This window comes from Phacochoerus africanus, chromosome X (genome assembly GCF_016906955.1).
Source record: "Phacochoerus africanus isolate WHEZ1 chromosome X, ROS_Pafr_v1, whole genome shotgun sequence".
Lineage (NCBI taxonomy): Eukaryota > Metazoa > Chordata > Mammalia > Artiodactyla > Suidae > Phacochoerus > Phacochoerus africanus.
Genome location: NC_062560.1, coordinates 70940255 through 70953157, shown reverse-complemented (window position 1 = coordinate 70953157; position 12903 = coordinate 70940255). Strand labels below are relative to the sequence as shown.

The following is a 12903-nucleotide window of genomic DNA, read 5'->3' as shown; positions in this document are numbered from 1 at the left end:
TTGGCATTTGGAAATGAATACACAAGGCAACAAGTTAGGAGGATTTAACAATTGTCTAGATGTGAGATCAAAATTGTTTAGAGTTGGTGGTGCAAAATTGGTTATTAGAAGTGACCAAATTCTAGATATATTTTAAAGGTGCTCTCTGTGGGATTTGCTGATATACTGGACCTTAGCAGCTAGAGAAAGGGTACAGTCAAGGATGACACCAAAAAGTGTTGGCATGTATGTGTTTGTGTGTGTTTGCTTGAGTGACCCAATGAATAGTGGTGCCAATTTCTGAGATGGAGACCACTTATGGATGAGCGTGTTTAGAATGAAGAAAGAACTTTGTTTTCAGATTGAGTTTGAGATATTAGGCATTCAAGTGGAGAAGTCGATAAGGTAGTTGTATGTGAGTCTGTAAATTAGAGAAAAGTTCTGCATGGATTAGGATACAAATTTGGAATTCATGATCATATAGGTGGGATATAAAATGATGGTACTGATGATATTGTATATTAAATGGTTATAGATAAGAAAGAGAAGATGTCCAAGAACTGAGTTTTGGAGTTTTCCAACATTTAAAAAAGATGAGAAGAGAAAAACCAGCAATAAAGTTTGAAAAGGAATAACTTGTATGGTAGAAAGGAAAACAGGAGAGGATATTGACACAGTACTAAGAACAATTAAAGAGGATCAAATCTATCAAATATTGCTAGTGGATGTAAAAATGTGAAGGTCATTCTTTCCATGGAATGGTAAGAAAAAAAGACTAGGATTGGAGATAACTAATATAATTTCTTCAAAGAGTTTTGCTATGTTATGGTGATAAAAAATGGACAGTATGTGTGGTCAAGGGAATTTTTTTTTTCTTTTTGGCCATGCCCACAGCATGTGGATGTTCCTAAGCCAGGGCTGGAACCCACACCACATCAGTGACCAAAGCTGCTTCAGTGACAATGCCAGACCCTTAACCACAGAGGAACTCTGGAGAAATATTTTTTAATGACAGGGAAAAAAATCCTTTTTTTTTATACACTGATGGAAATGAGCCTACCAAGAATTAAGAAAAAAATGATAGAGTGATGTCAGAAACATGACTGAATAAGACATCCCTCATCATATCACCCCTCCAAACAATAGAAATTTATTTATACACAGACAAAAGGGCCTTCAAGGAATTTGTGGGATTGAGCACAATATTTCAAGGGACATAGGGGGTGTCTTGTTTAGCTTTGTTTAACTTGGCCTTGGTCCCAGCTGTGGATTCCTCAGTAGCCCATGAACTAGCCTCAGCTCCTCTCAATCATGGTACAGGATCCCCTGTTGAACATCATCTTAGATAATCACCCACACATGAGAAAACATTTGTGGAACTCCAGACTTCTAGTGGAGAAGTTCCAGCCCATAATGAGAGGAAAAAATATGAATTTGGGTGCTTGGTGAGGGTAAGAGCAATAGTTGACCTTACAAGCATCACCCCTTCCCTAAAGCAGCAATGTTCACTACCAAAACTGACTTTGTCAGCCTGTGACTTCTCCCATGGGGGAGAATGAGGTCATGTGAGTAAGCAGCCAGCTTCCTCAGCTGTGTGGAAGAGGCTCATTTCTCTCTCAATACATCCAGAGCACTGAGTCAGGAACAGCATGGATGAAGAGCAGCAGATATTACCCTCATAGGTCTTTAAAGGGATATATAAATCCTACTGAGTTGCAGAATATATCAAGAAGCCTACACACAAGCTGCTGGAGATAACTTGCTCATGAATCACCCACAGGCTCCCTCCATGTCCCACAATACTCCCATTCTGTGGCTGGCTTCTTAGGCATTCTTTTGATGGTGGTGACAGTTAGCTTTCAAAGATGGCTAGTAGCATGCAGAGAGCTGACTTGAATCTATGGGCCAAGTAGGGACCATAAACTTGAGTATTAGTTATGTCCCTAACAAGTAAAAGAGAGACTGTCAGCACTTGGCCTGTGAAGTGTGCTGCCTGCCTTAGGGGAGGATGATACCTGGTGCATTGAAAGATTGAGAGAAGATATACTAGCTTAATAATTCTACCACAAAAGGGATCAAGAAGAATGGAGCAGGAATATTCATAGAAGATCTGAGAAAGTTCAGAATCTCCAGCAGGGCTAATGTAAATATTTCCTGAAATCAGTCAGTAAAGAATGGAGGAGGAAGTCACTGCTACTTCAGATGTAACACCAGCAATGCAAGACTTCAAAAAAAACCATGAAAAATCAGAGTTCCCGTCATGGCTCAGCAGTTAACGAACCTGACTAGCATCCATGAGGACACAGGTTTGACCCCTGGCCTTGCTCAGTGGGTTAAGGATCTGGCATTGTGGTGAGCTGTGGTGTAGGTCACAGATGTGGCTCAGATCCTGTGTTGCTGTGGCTGTGGTGTAGGCCAGCGGCTACAGCTCCAATTGGACCCCTAGCCTGGAAACCTCCATATGCCATGGGTGTAGCCCTAAAAAGATGAAAGGGAGCTGTTAAAAATCAAAAATTCTTGGAAGTGGGATCTACCAAGCTCAAACACCCCATCCTTCCCACTTCCTTCCTGTCCCCTGGTCCCCTGGCAACCACAAGTGTGCTTTGGGTATCCCTGGTTTGTTTCTCTCTTGTTGATAGGGTCATGTGTGCCATATTTTAGTTTCCAAATATGAGTGATATCATATGGTATTTTTCTTTCTCTTTCTTTTTATTTATTTATTTAATAGTTATTTCCCCAATACAATTTTTTTTCTACTATACAGCATGGTGACCCAGTTACCTATACATGTACACATTCTATTTTTTCACATTGTCATGCTCCATCAAAAGTGACTAGACATAGTTCCCAGTGCTACACAGCAGGATCTCATTGCAATAGTCTGCATCTATTAACTCCAAATTCCCAGTCCATCCCACTCACTCACCCCCCCCCCCTTGGCAACCACAAGTCTATTCTCCAAGTCCATTTTTCTTTTTGGTGGAAAGGGTCATTTGTGCCATATATTAGATTCCAGATATGTGATATCATGTGGTATTTGTCTTTCTCTTTCTGACTTACTTTACTCAGTGTGAGAGTCTTTAGTTGCATCCATGTTGCTGCAAATGGCATTATTTTTTCTTTCTTATGGCTAAGTAGTATTCCATTCCATTTATATGTACCACGTATTCATAATAAATTCATCTCTTGATGTTAATTTAGGTTGTTTCCATGTCTTGGCTATTGTGAATAGTGCTACAATGAATATAGGAGTGCATGTACCTTTTTGAATAAAAGTTTTGTGTGGACATATGCCAAGGGGGGGGGTTTCTAGATCATATTATAGTTCTACATTTAGTTTATTGAGGAACCTCCATGATGTTTTTCATTGTGCTTGTGTCAGTTTACATACCCATCAACAGTGAAGAAGTGTTCCCTTTTCTCCACACCCCCTTCAGAATTTTTTTGTTGTTGACTTCTTAATGGTGGCCATTCTGACTGGTATGAGGTGGTACCTCATTGTAGTTTTGATTTGCATTTATCTAATAATTAGTGATATTGATCATTTTTTCATGTGTCAGCTGGCCATCTTTATGTCTTCTTTGGAGAAATGTCTGTTTATGTCTTCTTCAGTCCATATTTCGATTGGGTTCCTTGTTTTATTTGTTGTTGTTGTTGCATTGTATGAGCTGTTTGTATTTTTTGGAGATTAAGCCCTTGTTGGTTGTATCATTTGCAAAGATTTTCTCCCATTCTCTGGGTTGTCTTTCACCTTTTTTAATGGTTTCCTTTGATGTGAAAAAGCTTTTTAGTTTAATAAGGTCCCACTGGTTTATTTTTGTTTCTATTGACCTTATTCTAGGAGGTGGATCAAATAAAATGTTGCTTTGATTTATGTCAAAGAGCATTCTACTTATGTTTTCCTCTAGGAGTTTTATAGTTTCTGGCCTTATATTTAGGTCTTTAATCCATTTTGAATTTATTTCTGTGTATGGGGTTAGAGAGTGTTCTAACTCCATACTTTTACATGTAGCTGTCCAATTTTCACAGCATGACTTATTGAAGAAACTCTCTTTCTTGAACTGTATGTTCTTTCTACCTTCATCATAGACTAGTTGACCACAGGTGCTTGGGTTTCTTTCTGAAATTTCTATCCTGTTTCATTGATCTATATTTCTGTTTTTGTGCCATTACCATGCTGTTTTGATGACTGTAGCTTTATAGTATAGTCTGAATCCAGGAAGACAGATTCCTCCAATTCTGTTTTTTTTTCCAATGTTCCTTTGGCTATTCAGGGTCTTTTGTGTTACCATACAAATAATTGAATTTTTTTTTCTGGTGCTGTGAAGAATGTCCTTAGAAATTCGATAGGGGCTGCATTGAATCTATAGATTGCCTTGGGTATTGTGGTCATTTTGACCATATTGATTCTTCCAATCCAAGGGCATGATATAGCTTTCCATTTGTGTCATCTTTGATTTCTTTCATCAGTGTCTTATAGTTTTTATGTACAGGTCTTTTGTCTCTTTAGGTAGATTTATTCCTAGGTATTTTATTATTGTTGATACTATGGTAAATGGGATAGTTTTTTAAATTTCTCTTTCTGATCTTTCATCATTAGTATATAGAAATGCAATGGACTTCTTTGTACAAGTTTTATATCCTTAAATTTTATGAAATTCATTGATATACTCTAACAGTTTTCTGGAATTGTCTTTAGTATTATTTAGGTATAGTATAATGTCATCTGCAAACAGTGGTAATTTTACTTCTATTTCAATTTGAATTCTTTTTATTTATTTTTATTCTCTGAGTGCCATTGCTAGGACTTCCAAAATTAGGTTGAATAATAGTGATGAATGTGTAAATTCTTGTCTTCTTCCCAATCTTAGAGAGAATGCATTCAGTTTTTCACAACTGAGAATATGTTAGCTCTGGATTTAGCATATATAGCTTTTATTATGTTGAAGTAGTTTCCCTCTATGCCCACATTGTGGAGAGTTTTTATAAGAAATTGGTGTTGAATTTTGTCAAAAGCTTTTTCTTTATCTATTGAGATCATGATGTGTTTTTATTTTTCAGGTTGTTGATGTGGTGTATCACTGACTTATTCGCTGATGCTGAAGAATCTTTGCATCCCTGGGATAAATCCCACTTGGTCATGGTGGATAATCCTTTTAATTTCTATTTGAATTCAGTTTGCTAATGTATTGTTGAGGATTTTTGCATATATGTTCATCAGTGATATTAGCCTATAATTTTCTTTCTTTTTTTAAAAAAAATTCCTTGTCTGGTTTTTGTATAAGGGTGATGGGTGATGGTGGCCTCATAGAATGAGCTTGGCAGTGTTCCTCTTCAAATTTTGGAAGAGTTTCAGAAGAATAGGTGTTAACTATTCTCTGAATGTTTGATAGAATTCTCCTGTGTTGCCATCAGGTCCTAGACTTTTGTTTTTTGGAAGTTTTTAGATCAAATTTTCTATTTCAGTACCTGTGATTGTACTATTCAAATTTTCCATTTCTTCCTGGTTAGTCTTGGTAAGGTGTGCCTTTGTAAGAATCTGTCCATTTAGTCTAGGTTGTCCATTTTATTGGCATATAGTTGCTTATAGTTGTCCCTTATGCTCCTTTCTATTTCTGTGGTGTCAGTTGTAACTTCTTTTTCATTACTAATTTTATTGATTCGAGCACCCTCCCCCTTTTTTGATGAATATGGCTAAAGGTTTATCAATTTTCTTTATCTTTTATGCACTTTTGGTTTAACTGATCTTCTCTAAGTTTTTCTGTGTCTCAATTTCATTTATTTATGCTCTCATTTTTTGATTCTCTCCTTGAACTAATTTTGGGTTTGTGAGTTTTTCCTTCCCTATGTTTTGTGTGTTTTCTCTTCCCTATTTGTCTTAGGTTTAATTTTTGGTTGTTTACTTTAGATTTTTCTTATTTCCTGAGATAAGATTTTATTGCTATAAATTTCTATCTCAGAACTGCTTTACTGTGTCCTACAGGTTTTGGATTATCATATCTTTGCTGTTGCATATTTTTTTAATTTCCTTTCATTTTTTCAATCATCCATTTGTTGTTTAGTAGCATATTGCTTAACCTCAAGGATTTTTTGTTTTTTACTGTTTTTTCCTTGTAGTTGATTTCCAGTTTCATAGCATTGTTGTTGGAGAAAATGCCTAAAATAATTTCAATGTTTTAAAATTTTACCAAGGCTTTATCTGTGATCCAAGATGTGATCTACCCTAGAAAATATTCCATATGCATATGACAAGAATGTATACTCTACTGCTTTGGGATAGAATGTTCTCTAAATATCAGTTAAGTCTATGGTGTCATTTAAGGGCTGTGTTTCCTTGTTGATTTTCTGTCTAGATGATATATCCATTGATATAACTGAGGTGTTAAAGTCCCCCACAATTATTGGGTGGCTCTCAGTTTCTCCTTTTATGGCTGCCATAAGTTACCTGATGTATGTGTCAGATCTGAAGTGGGTCTCTTATAGACAGCACATATATGGATCTTGTTTTTGTATTCATTCAGCCAGTCTGTGTGTTTTGGTTGGGGTATTTAATCCATTTACCTTTAATGTAATTATGGATAAATATGTATTTAATGCAATTTTATTAATTGTTATGGATTATTTGTGATATTTTTCTTCTCTTCCTCTTTATTGTCTTGTGATTTGCTGACTCTCTCTAGTGTTGTCTTTGCCTGGTTTTGATTGTGTGTGTGTTCATTATAGTTTCTTGGTCTGTGGTTCCTAATGGATTTTGATATAACCACTTATATGTGTTCAGAATTGTTTTTGTTTGTTGGTCTTTTAATTTAAATGCATTTTCCACGTTCTGTATTTGTCCTGTTCTATTCTTATGCCTGCTATTTTTGATATGATATTAGTCAATCTTTGATTTTCTACTTTCATATTATCTTTGCCTTTTCTGGTGAGTTTTCTCATTTGTAACTTTCTTATTTCTAATTGTGGCTTTTTTTTCTGCCTGGAGAAGTTCCTTTCATAGTTGCTTTAAAGCTATTTGGAGGTGCTGAATTCTCTTAGCTTGTGCTTGTCTGAAAATCTTATGAACTCTCCATCAAATCTGAATGAGAACCTTGCTCTATATAATATTCTTGGTTCCAGGTGTCTCCTTATCATCAACTTCAACATACTTCTGCATACTTCAACAATCCTTTCTAGGTTACACAGTTCTCATTGAAAAATCAGCTGTTTTCCTTATTTGGGGTTCCCTTGCATGTTTGTTGCTTTTCCTTGTGGATTTTTTGGCTTTTAATATTTTTTCTTTGTATTTATTTTTTTGTCATTTTGATTAATGGGTGTCTCCCTGTGTTTCTCCTTGGGTTTATCCAGTATGGGCTCCTCTATACTTCTTCAATTTGAGTGAGGGTTTCCTTTCCATACTAGGGAAGTTTTCAGCTCTAATCTCTCCAAATATTTTCTAAGGCCTTTTCTCTCTCTGTTCTACATCTGGAACACCTATAATGTGAATATTGGTGTGGATAATGTTGCCTCAAATCTATCTTAGATTCTCTTCAGTTCTAGTTATTCTTTTTTCTTTATTATTTTCTGTGACAGTGATTTTGATTACATCTTCCACCACACTTATTTCTTATGCCTCTATTATCCTGTTATTGCATCATTCTAGTGTATTTTTCATTTCAGATATTGTGCTATTCATCTTAGTCTGCTTATTCTTAAAATTCTATAGCCCTATGTTTAACATTTCTTATAACTTCTTTTTCTGTACATCCAGTCTTTTTCTGAAATTTTGGATCATCTTTACTATCATCACTCTGAATTCTTTTTCAGGTAGATTGCCTATCTACTCTTCGTTTAGTTGTTTTTGTTTGCGTTCTCATTTTTTGTCTGAAATATATTTATTTGTTATTTCATAAAGTCTAAATTTATGTTTATCATTCTATTGATAGGTAACATGCAACAACTGGTGCCCAGTCTTGGAGTTCTCAGGGGTGGTAGTGTTTCTCTTATACCCAAAGCACATGATGGGAGCAGTGGTATCACACTACCTCACCTGGGGCAGGGTGGCTGCTAAGAATGGGGTCCATGAGGGAGGTCCAGTGGTTCACAGTTCATGGTATGGCTTTTGTAGTGGGGGGATCATAGTGATTCCTGCAAAACCTTCTTCTACCAGGTAGCTCTCAAGACCATTTGCAATAGCTGGAAACTTCAGTAGCTTCTCCTGAAGTCTCTCCATTTTTCAGAGAGACTCTTGGGTCTTCTCTCTGTAGCTGCAGGGTTAGGTGCTTTTCCACAATCACTACCTTTCTTTGCCAACTCATGGGAGCATTCTCTGTAGCCCTAAGGGTGGGGGCTACTTCCTATCTATTGATAAAATGCTCTCTCTGTAGCCACAGGATGTGCCCCATTCCCATGCTCCCTTCCCCCTGCCAGACCACTGGCAAGAGTGCTCTCTGTAGCTGCAAAGGAGAATGTGTGCTGGTGGACTTTTCACTGGTCATTTGGACATCTGTGAAGTGTTCATCACTTTATCAATCCCCTGCCTTGACATTGGCAAGAGCCATGGATCTTGGGCTATTCCCTCAATCACTCTGTGCACTCCATGTTCTGTCTCCCTAAGGGATGCAACTGCTCCAGGGTTACTTCTGAAGCTGAAGCAGCTGGTTCCCTGCAGCCTGAGATCATATGCAGGAAATAAGGCTATAGTTGTGGATCTCACCACTTCCCTCCAGCACCCCCAAACAATGCTGCTTATCCTCCAAGCCCTATCACGTTTCCCCAAATTACTCCCTCAAATGTGGTCGCTCTAGACTCCAGTCCCTTCAGTCTGTCTCCATGAAGCCAATCCCAGTTTTTTGTTGTTGTTGTTTCATGTAGCCATCCCCAGCTCTCTCTCTGAGTCTGATCTCCAAAACTGGAATTACAGTTCCTGACCCCTGCCTATACCAGCATGTGGCTGGGAATTGCAGAGCAGTAGCACTGACAAATTTTGGAGGACATTTTCCATTTTAACTGATTCACATTCCTCTATCCTGGCTGATGTTACTGGTGGGGGAGATATTTCCAAGGTGCAGGAGCATTTTCTTTTCCAACTCCTTCCTAGGGGCACAGGTTCTGTGTTGCTTCCTTTCTCATTTTCTCTCTCTCTTTTTCTTCTCTCTTTTGTCCTACACAGTTTTGTGAAGTTTTTTCCTGCCCTATCAAAATCCTGATGTCTTTTGTCAGAATTCAGTAAAATTTCTGTAAAAATACTTCCACATATAGATGGATGTTCAATGTATTTGTGGGAGTAGGTGAGCCTCACATCTTACTCCTCCACCATCTTTTAGGTTCTTGTGCCTTGGGAAGACCCCACATTTTTGTGGAGATCAGTTTGGAAGAAGAGGAATTTCAGATGCTCAGAGGAGAGTACAGGAACAAATTTGTGGCAAGCAGAACAGAGAAAACCATTCACAGATGGCCCATACCACTGCCCCGTGGTCCCCAGCCTGAGGTGCATATCCATTAGTAGTAAAAGGTGATGGGTGTTGAAATTCAGGCTTCAGAGGACAGACCTGTTGAGAAGACTAGGTTGATTACAGGGAGACAGCCCAAAGGGACTGGAGTGTAGAAAAACTGAAAATAGGGATGTTTGTGGAAGGAACCTGGGACCAAAATAGTGGTAAAGTCCCATTATTAAGGGGCATGTGAAGGGAGGGTCAGGGCCAAAAATAGCAGCCTATTTTCTCTGTGATCTTTAAGACAATAGGGCCCCACTTTTGTGGGATCTGTGACTGGGTCCACCTGACACCTTTGTGAGCTCTGGTGGTGTGCCATCAGCTGTTACTTCTGCACATCTCCTAGTGAGGGGAAAATGGCCAGCACATGCTGAGGGAAAAACAAGCAGGCATATACTTAAAAAATAGCTCTTGCAATGTAAATATTAAACACATACAAGCTATACAGAAAATTCCCACATAAAAATATCCCTCCAAGACCACACTGGATAATCATTTCCTCTAAATTTATGGAGTAAATGAAATGTAAGTAAAGTGAAAAGCAAAGAAACCAATCCCAGATTAAAGTCCAAGAGAATTACCCAGAAAGAACAATGGAACAGACATTTTTATCCAATAGACACAGAGTTCACAAAGGAGATAAAGAAAACACTGAAGGAATTAAAGAAACCCTATTGATAGAAATGCATATTACTACATAAAGGAACTAAAAGTTATAAATACAAACCTAGAAGAACTAGAAATCTCATTTGCAGAGATGAAAGCTGAGCAAAAGGCAATAAATAGCAGAATGAATAATGAAGGAGAATGAGTCAGTTATCTGGAAGATTGAATAAAAAAAAAACACCCAATCTAAAAAACAGAAGGAAATGTGTAAAAAAAAGCAATATAAGCAGTTCCCATAATGGCTCAGCAGTAATGAACCTGACTAGTATCCAAAATGATGAGGGTTTGATCCCTGGCCTTGCTCAGTGGGTTAAGGATCTGGCATTGCCATGAGCTGTGGTTTAGGTTGCAGATTTGGCTCAGATCTGGCATTGTTGTGGCTGTGGTGTAGACCAACATATTCAGCTCTGATTTAATTCCTAGCCTGGTAACTTCCATATGCCATGGGTGCAGCCCTAAAAAGTCTAAAAAAAGCAATACAAGATACTTATAGGATACTATAAAGTATGTCAATCTACACATAATAGGGATTATAAGAGAATAAAGAGAAAGGGGATCAAAAAGTATTTGAAGAAATTATGGCTGAAAACTTCCCAAATATAAAGAAGGAAACAGATATCCAGGTAGAGGAAGCAGAAATATTCCCAAAGAAGATGAACCAAAAGAGAGCCACATCAACTTATAATAAAAATGACAAAAGTGGAGTTCCCGTCATGGCACAGTGGTTAACAAATCCGACTAGGAACCATGAGGTTGCGGGATAAGTCCCTGACCTTGCTCAGTGGGTTAACAATCCAGCACTGCCGTGAGCTGTGGTGTAGGTTGCAGACGCGGATCGGATCCAGCATTGCTGTGGCCCTGGTGTAGGCCAGTGGCTTCAGCTCCAATTACACCCCTAGCCTGGGAACTTCCATATGCCATGGGAGCGGCCCAAGAAATGGCAAAAAGACAAAAAAAAATGACAAAAGTAAAAAATAAGGAGAGGATTCTAACAACATCACAAGAAAAGAGGTAATTACAAGAGAACTTCCATAAGGCTAGCAGAAGCTTTCTCTACAGTTTTGCAGGTCAGAAGGGGGTTGCAAAATATACTCTACCCTACCCAGTAAGATTATCATTTGGAATGGAGAGATAAAGGATTTCTCAAGCAAGTAAAACTAAAAAAAAAAAAAAAAATAAAGCAATACTGAACCAATCCTAAAAGGAATATTGAAAGTTCTTCTCTAAATAGGAAAGAAACAAGAGTCTACAGGAAAGTGAAAATCACAATTGGAAGGTAAGTCACTTAAATAAGCCAGCATATAGTTAAAAAATCATTTTTGGTAGTAGTATTATGGCTATAATAAGGAATAAAAGGTAAACAAGAAGATAAAAAAGAAGACATAAAAATCATGAAATGTGGGGAGAAGAGAAAGACAAGTAGATTGTCGTTTGATTTTTCCTTTTCAGAATGTACATGCATATCAGTTTGAAGCAGGTAGAGGGAGGAAGGAGTTAACATACCTGAAAAACAGGGCAACCACATATCAATACAAACAAGAGATTCAAAAAAAAAAACAAAACAAAACCAAGAAATGGATAAGGCATAAAATAAAGGAAATCACAGAATACAAAAAGAAAAAAAGGAACAAAGGAGAAACATGGAACCAACGGGAAAACAAGGTTCAAAAGGCTATAAATACATATCTATCAATAACTATGTTAAATTCCAATGGACTAAATGATCCAATCAAGACCATAGAGTGGCAGATTGTTTTTTTTTTAAATCCCTCAATATGCTGCTTATAAGAGACTTACTTTATTGTGAAGGGCACATGTAGAATGAAAATAAAGGGATGGGAAAAAAACTATTTCATGCAAACAGAAATGATAAGAAAGCAGGAATCACAGTATTCATATCAGATAAAATAGACTTTAAAACAAAGCCCATAAAGATAAATAAGTACACCATAAAATGATGAGAGAATCAATACAAGAATTGATTTTACTCATCAACATATATGCACTCAATATAAGAACCCCCAATACAGAAAACAAATAGTAACAGACATAAAGGGAGAAATTGATGGGAATACAATTAACAGTAAGTGAATTTAACACCCCACTCATATCAATAGACAAACCTTTTATATAAAATATTAATAGGGCAACAAAGATTCCAAATGAGACAATAAAACAATTAGACTTAATAAATATTCTCAGAACATCACATCCAAAAACCCCTAGAATATGCATTCTCTTCAAGCTCACATGGAACATTCTTGAGGACGAATCACCTAAGGGCACATAACAACCCCAAATTTAAGATGATAGAAATTATTTCAAGCACATTTTCTGACCACAATGGCAAGAAACTAGTAATCAACTATAGAAAAATAAATGAGAAAAGAATTACATGGATACTGAACAGCATGCTACCAAAAAAAAAAAATGGGTACAAGATGAAATCAGATAGAAAATTTAAAAAACATTCAAGAAAAATGACAATAAACATAGAGCTATATGAAGTCTATAGGCTGCAACACAAGCAGTTTTAGAGGGAATTTTATAGTGATAAAGGCCTTCTTCACAAAAAGAAGGAAAATTTCAAATAGTCAAACTAACCTACCACATTAAAGAATTAGAAAAAGATGAACAAACAAAACCTAAAGTCAGTAGAAAGAAGAGAATAATAAAAGATCAGAGAAGAAATAAATAAAATAGAGATTAAAAAAGAAAAAACAGGAGTTCCTGTCGTGGCTCAGAGGTTAACGGATCTGACTAGGAACCATGAGGTTGCGGGTTTGAT

The 12903-nt window shown here is 37.1% G+C and overlaps 1 protein-coding gene across 1 annotated transcript in view; it reads right to left on the bottom strand.

Moving 5' to 3' along the window:
* CYLC1 (cylicin 1) overlaps window positions 1–8188 on the bottom strand; it is a 52733-nt gene extending 44545 nt beyond the window's left edge. The window contains exon 1 of the mRNA XM_047764219.1: window positions 8061–8188. Within this exon, the coding sequence (XP_047620175.1) occupies window positions 8061–8188 (128 nt within the window). The remainder of the gene's footprint in view (window positions 1–8060) is intronic.
* Between the last annotated feature and the right edge of the window lie 4715 nt (window positions 8189–12903).